Raw genomic sequence first — 17330 nt, 5'->3', positions numbered from 1 at the left:
TGCAGTTTCCTGTATGCTAACTGCTGCTAACAGAGCTCACAGAGCTAGTTCTGCTGCTGAACAACTTTAAGACTAAACACAAAACCCTATTCAGCAGATTCTAACCTGCAGTGAGTAAAACATGCCCCCCCCCAAACGGTAATGGAGTAGCAGAAAGAAAGTTTACAGTGAGGAAGAGGAGCCGTAGCTTCTTCATCATCATACGGAGCGGACGGAGTTTTGTTTGTTTTTTTACGGAGCGGACGGAGCAATGACTTATATTTGGGACGGAGTTTGTTTAGCAAACGCGCTGCGGGTGACGTCACCGTTTCCGCAACAACGTTAGTGACGCATAAATTGCGCGACACATATCGATAATGAATTTTGTCGCCAACGCTTTTAATTATCGAATTTTATCGATTTTATCGATTCGTTGTTGCAGCCCTAGAAGACAGTACTACAAATTTCAAATAGTGAATTACCGATGTTTGATTATTATTGAAATATTGATAATCCAACTAGGCTCTGGTTTAAATCTCAACTGCACAGGTCTTTCTTTGTGAAATGTTCCTCCTTTTGCTGAATGGGTTTCCTTCAAGTTATCAGGTTCCTCCCAGAATCCAACAGTATTAATGTTACACTGATTAGGGATTCTAAATCAACCATGACTATTAAGAGTTCATGTTTCTTTTTGGATGATGATTAAATCATACTTCTGCTTTTTTCTGAGATTTTCATTAAAATCTGTCAAGTGGTTTTCAAGATATTTTGCTAACAGACATTCTCAAAATGTTTATAGAAATATTTCCAACAAAACCTAAGGGATCTATTAGCTGTCACAGTATGTCTATTGTACACTGACAGCTGCTATTACACAAAAGTTTAGATCAGTACCTTTAAACATGGCTCAGTTATAGCCAATTTTGGGTTTGATAGGTTAACTGTGGCAGCCATTTTGTATCAGAGACTCCAAAAGGGAATCAGTTTTAGATGTTTCTCTACAGATGACTTTCTTAAACTTGCCTGTGCACTGCATAGAGCTGTCTTTGTTGTTCCTGTTTTCAACTGATCTGATAAACATTGTTTGCAACTTTGTTGGGTCTTCAAATTAAATCAGCTGTTTTTTCTAAATTCTGATCAAAGCAATGTATTTAACTTTAGGTTATTATTTTGTGGGTGGTGCTCTGCCATCGTTTTCCTTTATTGAATCTTATAACAGTGTGTTTTTGGAGATGGCTGAACTGGCCTGAGAATAGCATTACATCTCTGTTGGCATGTTTTAATTGTCCAGAGTTGAGTTGGTTTTATGATGTTAAAGACATTGATAAAGTGTATGATACAGTTTTATCTCTTCCTGCATTCAGTGTTGTTTATTGGTTTTTGATCTACATGAGCCCACTCCCAGCCCTGACAAAAACAGTTCTTTACTCTGGCCTAGTAAAGAGCTGTTAATCAGGGTTTTTGGTGCTGGAGTTGGTCGTTCTGGCAGTTAAGACAAAAATAACCAGTGACCAGCAAGCACTGGCTCCAGTTTAGCAATGGAACCAGATAGGTGGACAAAAACAAAACAAACAAAAACCCTTGCAACTACACCACTGGTTTTGCCTTAAGAAAAAAATAAATAAAAATACCTGTTCGAAGCCTGGTTCATTATGATATGGGTTCTCAGTCATCAGAGACTGAATGGATATAAGGACAGATGAGATACTCTGGGCTGGACTCCATGCTGGGCCAGTCCATGTCCTACACAAAGACACAGAGATTAATGGCCTTGTTCTCTGCTTCCTTATGACACAGTGTAATATGCTTTATACCAGAAATTAATAAAAATTATACAGACCAATGTTTACTGGAGCCCACACCAGACACCACAAATACAAAGTAAATAAAAAAACTCACCCCAGGATGCTAAGGCACACTTTGCCATTGCGGTAGAAGTTGGGGTTGAAGCGAACAGTGTTGTGTCCGGTGGTGATAAGCTTCACCCTTGGTGGATGGATTGGGTAGTCTGGGGGACAGCGAAAAAGAAAAAGAAAAAAGCCGCCCTCATATGGTGTGTCAAATGGTCCAGTGATCAGGGCATGGATCTGAAGTAAAAACAGTCAGGAGACAGAGTTCATTTAAGCAAATGTACATGATTGCTGTACTAGGTAAAAAAAGTGGCTTATGTTAAACTGAAAGTAATAGCTTTTATCATTATGGAGAAACTAGTATTTAAGCCCAGCTAGATCGCCATGGTAAACCAAGTTGAATTTATAACCTGCATAACAGCATTTTTTTCCTCTCACTTTGCGCACTGCGTATTGGTCTTGTACTAAGAAAATATAGTTGTTAAAGTTAATGATTGTATTGTTCTGATCTTTAGGAGTAAGAACACTGCACTTTAAAAAAATATATATATTTTAATAATTTATTTGGGGGGGGGGGGTGTCAGATGATTACTGAGGCTTTGACTTTTCATACCCTATACATTTAAACAGTCCTTGGTACTTCTTAATGTTTGGGGGTACATTTTTGTGAGGTTTTATTTCAGTGATCTTAGGGTTATGATCAGGGTCTACTTTGACTGTGGAACGTCCAGCCCACCCATACTCAAAGAATTCCCCATACACTATTCCAACAAGTTGGTTATGGCATTCCATGTACACTTTGCCTTTCTCTTACATCCTGCTACTGTTGTGTTTGTGCTCCCATGAAATAAAATGCACTTCCCCTAGTTCTTAAAAAGGCTTACCCAATGTTGATATTTTTAAAAGTTAAAACTGTTCCTTTTTGCAAAAGCTTAAGTTTTTATTGCTTGTGTTTGTTGGATGTGTGTGAATATGTCTGTCTGTACATACTGTACAGTCTGTATGAAAGTGTATATAAAACACTTGCTCTTCTATTTTTCAATTTGTTGACTGAGTTGCTGTGTGCGTGAAATGTGCTTAATAAATAAAGCTCGATTTAATTTGAATATGTGATGAACTGTGTCAGCAGCATCTTTGCACGTGGATTCTGTCTGGTGTGGTAGACACCAGCCTGTAGGGTTAGGGTTTACAGATACACAATAAAACAACATGTACAATAAATATAGAGGCCAGGGTCTACCACACCAGACAGGACAAAAGATGCAGGCTGTGCAAAGATGCCATAAGACAATCCAGCGCATAACAGTGGGATGCAAGATGTAGGCAGGCAAAGCGTACGTGGAACGCCATAAACGAGTGGCTGGAATAGTGTACAAAAACGTCTGTGCAGGAAAAGGACTGTAGGTCCCACAGTCAAAGTGGGAGACTCCACCAAGGGATGTGGTGAATGACGGGAGCTAAGATACTGTGAGACTTCCAGATACAGACTGATAAACAGGTGATGGATAACTGACTGCATAATGTTACAGAAGAAGGCAGCAATGATAGATGTAGCAGTCCCAAATAACCGTAACATCAGGAGGGAGAAGAATTAGAATCTTGAGAAATACCAACGGCTGAAAACCTAAACAGAGAAGTTGTGGAGTGTCAAAGCCCCTGTGGTGCCAATGGGGATTTGGACCCACAAACTGGAAGAGTGGCTCCAACTGATCCCAGGAACAACCTCTGAGATCTCTGTCCAGAATACCGCAGTCATACAAACTGTTCAGAACCCTCAAGCTCCCAGGCCTCTGGTAAAGGACTCTAGTTTGAAGTGAAAAAGTACATGTGGATGTATTGTCCCTCTTAAAATTGTTCACTGCAAAAGTGAGAAAATCCTATAACGGATCTTTGTCTGGATAACACTTATTTAGGTCTGCACCACAGTCCACTATTTGGTAACCTAGGTACTAGAAGGTAAAATAACTATTTTCTTTAATAAATAAACTGGTTGAAAGTACAGGAGAACTTCATTTTAACTTGCAAAAGGTTATATTGACTGTAGTTCTTTTAATACCTTGGTCATGTCTTGAGGATCAGGAACAACAAACATCCCAGGTGGAGGTTCCTTGTAAATGGACATGATATCCCTAAAAAGCAAGGAAACTGATTAGCTTTGTAAAATGACAAAAATGTTATATTGACATACATTTTGAATTTAAAAACACTTTGGCTGCCCACACTTCTATAAGAAACAGGAAACAGATCAAATAACTGAGCTTTCAGAAAAGTCTGACCATCTGCAATTTAAAAAAAAAACAAATAAACCTGGACTTCTATTCTGTAGTTGAACATGTTTTGCTTCCCATCCAAGGAGCTTTCTCAATTCAAAAAGCAAAGAGTGGAATTTGAGGCTCAAAACGTCTTCAGCTACAGAATAAAAGTCCAGTTGTTTTTGTTTTTAGATTTACCATGTCCTGGATGACAAGCTGTCCACTTGCAGTTGAATCACCCAAGACAAATGTCAGTGCCATGAACATCCCATGCTCAACTGGCAGAAATAGAAATAATGTTGATTTGGTCTTGACTGCTTCGCTTTTTGACTAGCGAAGCAGTCAAGACCAAATCAACATTATTTCTATTTCCACTGCTCCTCCACGTCGAGAGGAGCCAGTTGAGGTGGCTCGGGCATCTGGTGAAGATGCCTCCTGGACGCCTCCCTGGTGAGGTGTTCTGGGCACGTCCCACCGGGAGGAGGCCCAAGGGAAGACCCAGGACACGCTGGAGGGACTATGTTTCTCGGCTGGCCTGGGAACGCCTTGGGATTCCCCCGGAGGAGCTGGCCCAAGTGGCTGGGGAGAGGGAAGTCTGGGTCTCCCTGCTTAGGCTGCTGCCCCCACGACCCGACCCCGGATAAGTAGAAGAAGATGGATGGATGGATGGATGGTCTTGAATGTGCAGACAATGTTGGGAACAGCATTAAACAGAAGCAAAAGATGCTCACTGATGACTGTGGCAAACAACTGTCAATGAAGATGATTACTGAAGTGTGACAGCTTTAAAAATGTAGTGAAATGGCGCACATTTTAACAGAATCATAAAACATCTTGTTTATACAGTTTTCAGTTGCTCTCAAGCAGGGGTCTTCAACCCTGCTCTCCGAGGTCCACTATCTTGCATGTTTTACTGGTTTCCTTGTTCCAACACAGCTGTTTTGAATGAGTGGGTGATTAACAGGCTTTTGCAGAACATCAGTATCAAATTGTGATTTTTATGCCAAACGTACCAAAGTGCATATCAAACCTCAACTCCCCTTACACATAAATACAGATTTATGTATGATTTATGTATAAATAAAATGTAACATGTAACAGTAACATGATTCATTTAATTGTTTGTGCTGGCATAAAATAATAACCCTAACCATTTAACTCAATTCTTTCAAAAATCAAATCACAATCCAGTCACATTTTTGCATATATTTATTAGGCGCAAAAGGCAACACCAACTACTGAAAAAAAGTATTTTGCGGGAGAGAAAAAAGTCAATAAAAACGGCCTACATATGTTAGAACTACAAATAAGGTTTCTTCAGTAAATTCTTGTGGGTTTTTTTTTCTTTTTCTTTTTAATGTCACAGTTCTAACACCTTCTTTATCCAGGTTTGGGACAAGTGTGCCAAAAAGTAAATGGCCATAGGATTGTGCACAGCTTATTTGTGCTTTAGTTCTTGGAGTCAAACAATAATAACACTAAAACACATATTGGTATGCAATAGATTGTAGCAAAGATTTGTCTCATTTATCTCATGTAGTAAAATCTGCCTAATTTATAACTTATTTAGCTATTTATCAGCTATTTATTTTTTAATGTAAAACTGACTACATGAGCTGAAATCTTTAAAAAAATAAGTCAGTTTAGTCATTTTAGGGCAGAAATCCTATTTCATAGTAAGATAATGAATGATGATCAGTTTTTAGCAGATTAAATCTTAAATTATGGCTATTTACATACATTTTCCTATCTATCTTCCTATCTATCAAATATAAAGAAATAAAGTCATTCAAAGGTCCATCAGTCTTGCAAAAGGTTATTTACGTTAGTTTGTACTGTGTAAAGGAAAACCTATGCTATCATGTTTTAAAATATCATAATTTGGGATTTAATCAAGTTATGTTAAGGCAAAATAAGAAAAACCCTTTCAGTGTAAAGCTTTAGGAGTTTTATCACTGTATTCACATTCTGAGAGTTTTTATATTTGAAAAAAAAAATGTATAGACTTTTTGTGACTAAAAGTACTCGAACATTAAATAATTGCATGATCAGCAACATACAAGTAAATTAGACATCAAAATCAACACATTTTCTTTCCTTTTAAATTTATTTAATTAATTTTCATCACAGTAAAGTAATGATACATTATGGTTCCAAATCTAAGCAAGTTTAGCACATCCAAATCGTCAAAACGTTGTCTTTATTGCTTTAATCCAGAGAAGGATTATAGAAATCCGAGAAAGAACGTCTTGAGTTTTTTTTGTTTTGTTTTTTCTTGGCATTGTTTGACTCTAAGAACTAAAGAAAAAGAGACACTCAAACAGACTGCGTACCCTGCCATGGACAATTAGTTTTTGGCAGACCATCACTTTTTGGCACAACACTGGGAAAAGTGACCCAAAGTCAAGCAGAACAACTCAACAGAAACTCAAAGTTATTTTAGACAGAAAAAAAATTCCATTTCCATTCTGACATCAATCAGTCTGCATCATCTTTGCACTGTCTGGGTGCGGTGGGGTGAGATAAAATTAAATGAAATCCATCCTGGCCACATTCCAAATGATATCCGTTGTGGCAACGGAGAACTTTAATCCCTGGCAGCAAATTGTCTGTGATGCAATCACTGACCACAAAAATACAACATTTTTGAGTGCTGACTGGCCAATCACCAATCAAGGTCGGTCAGAATGAATATTAGCCAGTGCATCTTTAGTTAGTGGTGTTCATTAAGAAAGACTGAACTCCCAGCCTCAAAAACTAGTGATCAAATCTGCACATCTCAATGGAAGATGGAAAACATACTTGTAACTTAAAACAAAGTTTTCACAATTTCATAAGAGGCTTTGTGAAGATTAGCTAAGCAGACATGATTTATAACAATGCTAATGTTTATGAGCTTCTAGGTTTTGCTGGTAATAATAATGCCAACACTGTAATCAATGTGATCAAAACATATTATCATTAATGCCTAACCTCACATCTAAACCCTGTCAAAATAAATGACCAGGACTAGGATATTGTGTGACTTCCAGATCCAGACTGTCATACAAGTAGTGCTGGGCGATATGGAAAAAATTCTATATCACGATATGGATAATTTTATATCACGATAACGATATATATCACGATATACCCCAATTACGTACGTTGTCAGTTATTTTCTGAAAAATATGAAAAGATAATCTAATTTCTTACTTTTTTCAAGCTTTATTTCGAAGTGACATTTAACTGAACTTTCATAAATGAGATTTGCTGCATTTTAGTGCAGCAATATATATGTACCTGTTAGACGTAACAGTATCAAATGACAACAGACTATTATCTTCGGCCGACTATAGTTTTACTTTTCACAACTTTCCCGGCTCTTTTACAACTTGTTTGACCTTGCACTTTTTGGATTGTTAAATATTCTTTTTAATGGTTCTTCTTTAAGTGATAGAAGAGGTTTGTTGTGTTGGCGTCAGATGAGAAAACAGTCTCATAGCAGAGTTAGCGTTAGCATTAGCANGACACATACGGTGGGTCACAGAATATGGTGTGCTGCCGGGCCGCACAGAAAGCTGCTGCCGTAAAGCATGTCGCAAACCCACACGTAAAGCAGCGTCATGTCGCAAAACGGAGGTTCTCTGCAAAATAGTTATTTTTTCTTCTTATTTATCACTTATATAAATTGAATGTATGCAAAGTGACAACACTAATACATTCGTCGTAGCCCAGGTTATGAAATATTTACATGAATCATTGATACAATTATGATAGAAACGATAGAAGAAAATATATCACGATAGACACTTTTCTATCGTCCCCACAATATGTATCATTATATCGCCCAGCATTACATACAAGTGATGGCTAACTAACCGTACATTATAGTGGATGACATGCTACAAAAGGCAGCAGTGGTGATAAATGAAGTAATCTGAAAAAACGTTAATGACAGTATTTATTTGACAGTATTTATTTGACAGTATTTATTTGAGAAGCTCCTCAAATAAATACAAATTTATTTATCTTAGTACATCCAAACTGTTTTCCTGAAATGATAACTGTTTGGTAACTTGCAAAACTGCCCCCATTAAAGTTTGACTGGGCTTATTGGATGGCTTATTACAAAATACTCTTGTCTTTTGTTTTCACATTATGTATGTTTAAGTAAAATAAGAATTTTTTTTCAGCACTAATGGACTGATGACAAAGCAGCACAAGGCATTAACATTGCGTTGTTTCCACATGTTACAGCATGATACACATCACTCCTCACAAGATGGCTGCCAAAATTCAAAATGTCTAGTGTCACCAGTGGCCATTCCAGAATTTCTCTATTTTAGTGACACACACAGTCACAACACATATTTTGACACTTTAATACCAAAAAGGTTTGGTAAAATTTGCATGAGCCCACATTATTTAAGAGATTCAACATATGATCAAATTATCTTTTCATGCATTTAAACTTTAACTTAAAAAATGCTAATGAAAAAAAGAATACACATAGATACTGTACGTATATACAGGTCCTTCTCAAAAAATTAGCATATTGTGATAAAGTTCATCATTTTCCATAATGGAATGATAAAAATTAAACTGTCATATATTTTAGATTCATTGCACACCAACTGAAATATTTCAGGTCTTTTATTGTTTTAATACTGATGATTTTGGCATACAGCTCATGAAAACCCAAAATTCCTATCTCAAAAAATTAGCATATCATGAAAAGGTTCTCTGAACGAGCAATTAACCTAATCATCTGAATCAACAAAGTAACTCTAAACACCTGCAAAAGATTCCTGAGGCTTTTAAAAACTCCCAGCCTGGTTCATTACTCAAAACCGCAATCATGGGTAAGACTGCCGACCTGACTGCTGTCCAGAAGGCCATCATTGACACCCTCAAGCAAGAGGGTAAGACACAGAAAGAAATTTCTGAACGAATAGGCGGTTTCCAGAGTGCTGTATCAAGGCACCTCAGTGGGAAGTCTTTGAAAGTGTGGCAGAAAACGCTGCACAACGAGAAGAGGTGACCGGACCCTGAGGAAGATTGTGGAGAAGGGCCGATTCCAGACCTTGGGGGACCTGCGGAAGCAGTGGACTGAGTCTGGAGTAGAAACCTCCAGAGCCACCGTGCACAGGCGTGTGCAGGAAATGGGCTACAGGTGCCGCATTCCCCAGGTCAAGCCACTTTTGAACCAGAAACAGCGGCAGAAGCGCCTGACCTGAGCCAGCAGCACTGGACTGTTGCTCAGTGGTCCAAAGTACTTTTTTCAGATGAAAGCAAATTTTGCATGTCATTCGGAAATCAAGGTGCCAGAGTCTGGAGGAAGACTGGGGAGAAGGAAATGCCAAAATGCCAGAAGTCCAGTGTCAAGTACTCAGTCAGTGATGGTCTGGGGTGCCATGTCAGCTGCTGGTGTTGGTCCACTGTGTTTTATCAAGGGCAGGGTCAATGCAGCTAGCTATCAGGAGATTTTGGAGCACTTCATGATTCCATCTGCTGAAAAGCTTTATGGAGATGAAGATTTCATTTTTCATCACGACCTGGCACCTGCTCACAGTGCCGAAACCACTGGTAAATGGTTTACTGACCATGGTATTACTGTGCTCAATTGGCCTGCCAACTCTCCTGACCTGAACCCCATAGAGAATCTGTGGGATATTGTGAAGAGAAAGTTGAGAGAAGCAAGACCCAACACTCTGGATGAGCTTAAGGCTGCTATCGAAGCATCCTGGGCCTCCATAACACCTCAGCAGTGCTACAGGCTGATTGCCTCCATGCCACGCCGCATTGAAGCAGTCATTTCTGCAAAAGGATTCCCGACCAAGTATTGGGTTTTCATGAGCTGTGTGCCAAAATCATCAGTATTAAAACAATAAAAGACCTGAAATATTTCAGTTGGTGTGCAATGAATCTAAAATATATGACAGTTTAATTTTTATCATTCCATTATGGAAAATAATGAACTTTATCACAATATGCTAATTTTTTGAGAAGGACCTGTATAATGCAGATTAGAAAATTTTGTACAGAACCTGTTTTCATTAGGAGCTGTTATATATATTTAAAGATTTTGACATCTGTGTCTGTTTTCTTTCATGTTTTATTTGTTTGTTGATGTTATTGTTTTTATTCATGAAAAGTTTATTTTAAAATCAAAAAGCCTTTATTGGTTACATTAAGCAACTTAGAATTCAAGCTCACCCTTTGAATTTGAGAGAAGAAACCAAAACAATTTTTAACTCACTTAATAATTGTGACACCAATTAACTCCATGGAGGTCTAGAAACAAAATCCTTTATTTCATTTCAGCTAAGTGACAAAAAGTTTGAGAAAAGCTTTGGCCCTAACATTAACATTACAAAACACATGGATGACAGGACGCATCCAGTGTAATTTACTGCTTAGTAAAAAGTGAACTTACCTCTTTATCCTCAGAATGCACTGCTGGGAAGCCTTCTCGTTGTCCCAGTCTGTACTAAGGGTCGGGTCCCAGGAAGCGGCGTGGATTTGTGATAGGAGGCCTCCGCCTGCCACCCCGAGCCCAACAGCCGGCAGAGGCGGGGACGTGTGGAGGACCGGAGGCACGGGCACGACAGGTACCGTGGAGTTCGACGTGTACGTGTTCCCAAACCCGACAGCAGCGGTGACAGCAGGAACCGGAGCTACTGTAAGACCACTCTGTGCGGGTGAAGGAAGAGAGGCCGGGTTGGAGTTGGACTGAGCACCGCTTCCTCCTGGCTGTCCGTCAGGCAGAGAGTTGGCCAGAGTCGGCAGCTCCTGTCCGGCAACGCCTAAACCATTAGCACCATTGCTAAACTCCTCTCCCAAGCTGTCCGCCATGATGCCCCACCTAGCAGCAAGCTAACGTGTTGTTGTCTAACTTGAAGTGTGAGGTGTTAGCCTCATTGATGGTTGGGTCTGACGCTACTTGTTTCGTTTCCAAAATCAGAGAAGTGACAACCAGGCAAGAGCAAGAAGAACATGGCAAGCGTTGGCTGTGTATTGTTTGTCAAACTATATTTCTTTCCAGACCTCATAAAAAAAAGTGTTCTCTATTTAACACCCACCTTCGAGGTCTGCCGTTTGACTGCGGTCAAGTGAGGCGACAGTTGGAAAAACACGGTCAAACCAGCAGATATTCTTTCGGAGCCAGAATTGTGTTGCACACAAACATCATGTAGTACGGTACGAGTGTTGTACGGGTCTCGTGGAAGGCCAAAAAGAAGATGACAGACCCACGGAACTAGAGAAACATTGGACTGGCCAAACACAGCAGCTCGGGGAAAATTTTGGCAGCCATCTTGAGAAGTCCTTTGCATATCACTCGTGTCTATATATGGAACTATATTAAGGCCATAAATTTTGTTAAAAAAAAAACAAAACAATTTGAAACTGGAAAAAAAATTGAAACTGACAAAAAAAAGTTCAAAACTACTTTTCAGATTTCAGATTTCTTTTTTTAAATTCTAGATTTTTTCTTTCAGTTTCAAACTTCTGATCCTGTTTTGGCATGGGGGCAGGGTCTCAGATGACAGGCGGTGACAGTTCAACACAGCAGCTGGACAAAATATTCCTATCTGTTGCATTCAGGAACTGTGGGAACTGGAAATGTCTTTAAAACATTGTTGATATTCTAAGTTTATGTGATTGGTTTTGTGGAATCAGTGATCAATGACTTAGCAGAGGAAGCAAAATAGGCTCTTTTTACATGTTGAAAACATGCTTTAAAGTTACTGCTGTTTTGTATACTATAAAATAAGTAATTATACTATGAATATGATGACTAATTCCTGATCAATTCGTTTAGTTCTTCAATAAGATGTTCAGAGGTTGGAGGATCATGTGTTGCAGTGGGTTTGTAATGATTTTATTAATTTATTTATGTATTTATTAACCTTGTGATGTTATGGGTGAGTGTTACGTGTCGGTGCAGTGTAACCCCTCTGTCCAAGACAAGTTTCTCCCAATGGAGACAAATAAAGAGATTTTGACTTTTACTTTTTTAAAATCTTCAAACTCTTAGTTAACAGTTCCTACACCATCAGGCAGAAACATGTTACCAGATTACACTCCTCATCTTAAAAAAAAAGTCTGTTCATCAGAAGTTGACCAAGGTTTTACTGTTCAAAGGTCTTCTGGTCAGGAACTTCTGAAACTGAAAAAATATCAGCTACTTAATTTTTCTCTATTTTAAAAAACTAATGCATTCACTTGGTCTCTGTACTTGCTTTTACTGCTAAAAAGCTTGTCACTGTTTGTATTGTTCACATAACTTTTAAAATCATTTTTTATTTATTTTTATTTTTTCAGTTGTGTATAGTCTGTCTGAAAAATGATTTTGTATCTTCTGCTTTTATCATAGCTTTTTGTGTACTTTTGTTGCTGCCTCTATGACAGGTTAAAATATGCAGGTTAAAAAAGTTCATGATAGAATAGACCTTTTTCACTCTTCCGCGTTTAAAGTGGAAGTGGTGCACAACAACTTCCGGTGGCTATAGCATTAGCATTAGATAGTGAGGAAAATGGCTCAGTCTCAGTGCAGTTGTTTTTGTTCAGTTCCTAGTTCTTCTTGTGGGGCAAGAAAACAACCATACACAGGTTGCATCTCTGACAAGAAAATAATTAAAGTCAGTGAAATCCTTCCTCTGCTTGAGCCAGGGGATGAAGTCATGGCAGATAAAGGCTTCCTCATTCAGGACCTCCTTCATGAAGTTGGAGCCAAACTCATCATTCCACCATTTAGACATTCTGGTCAGTTCAGCAAGAAGGAGACAGAGGAGACCAAAGCCATTGCTCGGCTTCGGATCATTGTGGAGCGAGGAATCGCCAGGATCAAGTCCTACCACATCTGGGATTCTCCGGTGCCACTCCCTTCAATTGAAACTGTCAATCAGATCTGGCACAACTGTTGTGTTCTGGCAAATTATCAAGGCCCATTTTGTTTTGCTGATTAAAGTATTTATGGATGTAAATTTTTCTAGTGTTGTGTAAATAGTTATTTAAATTTTTTGGATTCTTTCAAATATTCAATTAGAACACACTTGAGCAGCATACTACACTGTTTTTGTTTTTTTATTTCGTGGATTGATTTAGTTGAATTGCAAAGAAAAGAAGTGCAATTTACAATATCTAGTAAAAACAAAAAAGGTTAACTGTTTAAGTTAACATTTTATAACTACACTATACATTGATAGAGGATTATGAATATTATTATGAATATCCATCAAATCAAATATTTAAGGAGTACAACCTTACCAAAAAGCAATTTTTAAAACATAAATTACAAGACAACAGACAAACAAATTATTCAATTTCATGTAAAAGAACTTGGTACTTTTATGTATTTTTATTAGTACCTAAACTATTTACAAACTTACTATACTAAACTATTTACAGTGATTAACAGCCTTACTGCATTGACATAAACACATTGATGAAGGTCTTAAAGTAAACATATCCAGTTTAGATTTCATTTGAGCAATCAAATACTTATCACGCCATACCTGCTCAGCACTTATTGTTGTAAGTGTGTCAGTGACAAAGTCGCACCATTCCAATCCAGTGATTGCCAGCTGATCCTGTACCTGCCAGAAGTGTACATGTGAACGCCTCAGACATGCATGGCCATTATGAACCTTGAGGTGAGCAACCTGGGACACATCATTCTTTGTACTGCTTTTAACCTCAACCAGTCCAAATGGAGGCGATTCTGATGAGTCATACACCCTGCCATCTGGAGTTGCAACAAGATATGGTGTGTCAGGGTGAACGATGAATCCCACAGGGAGCACGTTGACCTTCAATATCTCAGCGTAGTTTGCAAGCACCTCCGACTCCATCTGCAGGCCACGCTTCATGGCGGCAGTTTGCCTCATGGACCCCCTGATCATCCAAGCAGTGATACTTGCAGAAACTGAAGGTGCATAAGTTGACCAAGTATAGGCACAAAACACATGTTAGGAAGATTATGCAGCATCAAAGGAAGAGCAGGGAAGTCTGGAGCCATGTGGTGCAGAATGATGCTACCACAGGACTTCTCGGGTGAGCCCTGTGGCACAGGCCCAAATTTGGATGGTACCAGCTCCAAGGTTGAGAGACCATCTAGGACAAGTCAGATAAGTGGTGGGGACTCCAGCTGGCGCAGTTTTTCTCCCGATGCCAGAATGTTGCTATCTGGAAGTGGTCCTACAAACACGAGTGACATAATCACAATAAATTTTGACAAAGGAAACATAGGCATAAAAACACTAAACCAACAGTTATACCTGTGTAAGCTCTGTAAAGTGTGACATGCAGGCATCTTTTCCCCACAGTTTTGGGCTTTCGCACCACCACCTCACTGGCAGGTTCAGGATGGATCCCCTTAAAAGAAAAATATGTCAAATAAACTAAAAAGTTACACAAATAAAGGTTAAGGGACAGGTAAGCAATTTGGTAGGACACTGTGGGACAGATTTGTGAGAGTTAAGATTTTTACTTAACTTGTAAATGCTACTAATTGATAGTGGTTGAGCCTGCATTTCATTTCATTACCTACAAAAACAAACTATTCCAAACAAGGTAGGAGAGAAAAAAAATTGTTTGACACAGGTAATATTAGAAAAAAGAAAAGAAAGATCCACTAATTGTCACACACCTGAGTATGTGAAATTTGTTCTCCGCATTTGACCCATCCCCTGAGGGAGCGGTGAGCAGCAGCGGTGCCGCGCTCGGGAATCATTTGGTGATTTAACCCCCCAATTCCAACCCTTAATGCTGAGTGTCAAGCAGGGTGGCAACGGGTCCCATTTTTTACAGTCTTTGGTATGACCCAGCCGGGATTGAACCCACGACCTCCCAGTTTCAGGGCAGACACTCTACCACTAGGCCACTGAGCTGGTATTGGTATATTGAGATGACAAATTTCACATGGGACTAATATTATGCTAGGGGGAAAGGAGCCTAAATGGCTCTGCAGCATGGTCAAAAGAGGAATAGGTGGTGGTCACCATAGCTATATTATTGTTATGATAAAAAGGATCATTATACTAAATAGTATAACAGAAAAAAATGTTTTCCACTCTTTTTTTTTTTTACCTGTGTTCTTGGTCTGTGCCATGTTTGTACATCACTCGTGCAGGCCAGTGCAGGAGGAACAGCTGGAAGATGGAGCTGGGAGTAGTGTGCAGTCTGGTAAAGAAGTGCAACTACATGATTGCAAAAACCTTTACCAGCTGCACAACTACACGAATAAGCCAACAAGTCAGCCTTTTCTTTTTCAACACCCAGTGAGATCTAAAATAGATAATTATTTTTAGTACATATACATAAATTAATACTTGTTATAACATATTTAGCTTTAAACAAGTCATAAATTCTAGTTTGATGATGAACTGCGACACAGCAGAACAAAACAGACTATGCTGCAACCGCAACAGAAGACAAATAGTAACCACTGAACAGGAAGATGTAGAACAGAAATTGTCCATCATACATGAAAGTTCTTCAAATGTCATAAATGAACAAGAACTCGAACTAATGAACATGAGCCAACCGGCTTTCTGACCGTTTCAAACCTGCAGTCTGTGTGGTTCATCATTTCTCTTCATGGACCTGAAGCATCTAGCTCTGACAACTACCTGTCCCTCGACAATATAGGCATGCAGAAGTAAAGCACAATTTGAACATCAAGCATCATATAATATCATTTAAAAGTTTATACCATGTCTGTATGAAATATTCCAAATAATTTAGCATACTAAATAAAGCTTCTTTATCACAATGTTTATGTACTTCATAGGTTGTAGCTAGAGGCTAGCTCGCTAAGCTACATCCTTTCTTACCTTGATAGCTGTGGATATATTCTTCATGGAAGAACTTGTATCCTTTCTCCAGTTTATTGGATCGTGAATTCGCCACTGTGATTTCCTCCACATCAGCAAAAAACTATTTTGGCAAATTAAGCAATGATATTGAAAAGACAGATATTTTGCTTTGTGTACTTGAATAGACTCGCAAAAACAGGAAGTGTCCTAGCACCATGAGATGCTACTTCCAGTTGCCGGGAAAAAGGCCTATTTATGTACCATTAAAATTGACATAAACCAGGATTTTAGTCATATGAGCGGAACCGAAACCAGACAAACACAGAGTAAAGGTAAGTGATTTTATTTACAGGTGATGTATTTACAGTGCTGATGACCAGGAGGATCTGCAAGGCAAGGAGGAGCAAGGTGAATCTCAGGTACTAGGTTTGTATATTTGTTGCTCTTGTGAGGAATGGTTAATAACTGTTTGTTTCTTACAGGTTCGTGGAAGGATCGTGGCAAGGAGGTGGATCCAGTCCGTGTCCAAGAGCAGTCCAAGAGATGAGAGGTCCAGGTATAAAAAAAACCCGATAAGTTTATCCAAGCCGTGCATTAGGTAAGTCCAGGTAGGTCGCAGAATCAGGAAGTCGAGCAACATTAACCTGAAGCAAGGGAACACACAAAAAACCAAGGTTAACGTAGCGTAGAGCATGATGTTAGAATCTGGTGGCTGGGATTCTAACCAGAAGCCAAGATGCTCCAGCAAAGATCTGAACCCAGCCGGAGGCTTAAATGCTGGTACTGCTCATCAGCTGGACTCGCCAACAGCTGCGAGAAAGGGAGGTTAGGGGTGCCTCCCACAGGGCGGGGAAAACTCCAGATCCTCACAAAAATTAATTGATCATTTCATAATTATTATTTTTGTTATAATCGTCCAATTTGAAAACAATGCTAATGCAGTACAAAAGGTATATATTCTGTGTACTAATTACAGTTCAGTAAGACTTCGATGATTCTCAGATTGATTGCTTTTGTCTGAAATGTCTTTGTGCCTGCGCAAAAAGGTGCTGGGGTCCTTTTGGTTTGGAGAAGGTGGTTCTGAAAAAAGCATAATGGAATAAGGACTTTGGCTGCGTTTCTATCCTTCATTTAGCTTAAAAGTTACCACCTACCTCTCCCAACTCATTGGAGTAGAGGCCGCAACATTTTGGAGGCACCGCTGGGATATTTGGTCAGAGAAAAATCCGACACCTGTAAGTGGGAGCTCGATTCAAATATCCTTTATGAACCCTAGCAACAACAAGCATCGGAAACAGAAGGCACCGCCGATGTTCCCGCGGCTCTGTCAACACGTGCAGCATGTTGTATCCATAGTGTGCAACACCAGAGAAGGCTTTTGACAAGGTTAACTGGAAATTTCTGTTTGTCACTTTAAATAAATTTGGATTTGGACATAACTTTTTGTC

General features: G+C 39.1%; 1 protein-coding gene and 1 long non-coding RNA gene across 2 annotated transcripts in view; both read right to left on the bottom strand.

The window, feature by feature from the left end:
• The window catches only part of ube2z (ubiquitin-conjugating enzyme E2Z), a 30745-nt gene extending 19383 nt beyond the window's left edge, over positions 1 to 11362 (bottom strand). Inside the window, exons 1-4 of the mRNA XM_017432226.3 lie at positions 10500 to 11362; positions 3886 to 3958; positions 1879 to 2066; positions 1611 to 1722 (exon numbers count right to left, since the gene is read on the bottom strand). Of these exons, the coding sequence (XP_017287715.1) occupies positions 1611 to 1722; positions 1879 to 2066; positions 3886 to 3958; positions 10500 to 10918 (792 nt within the window). The 5' untranslated portion in view covers positions 10919 to 11362. The remainder of the gene's footprint in view (positions 1 to 1610; positions 1723 to 1878; positions 2067 to 3885; positions 3959 to 10499) is intronic.
• Positions 11363 to 14337: 2975 nt separating this feature from the next.
• On the bottom strand, positions 14338 to 15996 carry LOC112451165. Its single transcript, XR_005233871.1, has 3 exons — positions 15901 to 15996; positions 15155 to 15352; positions 14338 to 14440 (listed from the first exon to the last, which is right to left on the bottom strand). It is a non-coding gene; the product is annotated as an uncharacterized LOC112451165 (long non-coding RNA).
• Positions 15997 to 17330: the final 1334 nt, after the last annotated feature.

Source organism: Kryptolebias marmoratus, linkage group LG12 (assembly GCF_001649575.2).
Source record: "Kryptolebias marmoratus isolate JLee-2015 linkage group LG12, ASM164957v2, whole genome shotgun sequence".
In the NCBI taxonomy this organism is placed as follows: Eukaryota; Metazoa; Chordata; class Actinopteri; order Cyprinodontiformes; family Rivulidae; genus Kryptolebias; species Kryptolebias marmoratus.
This window is presented reverse-complemented; position numbering and strand designations above follow the sequence as displayed.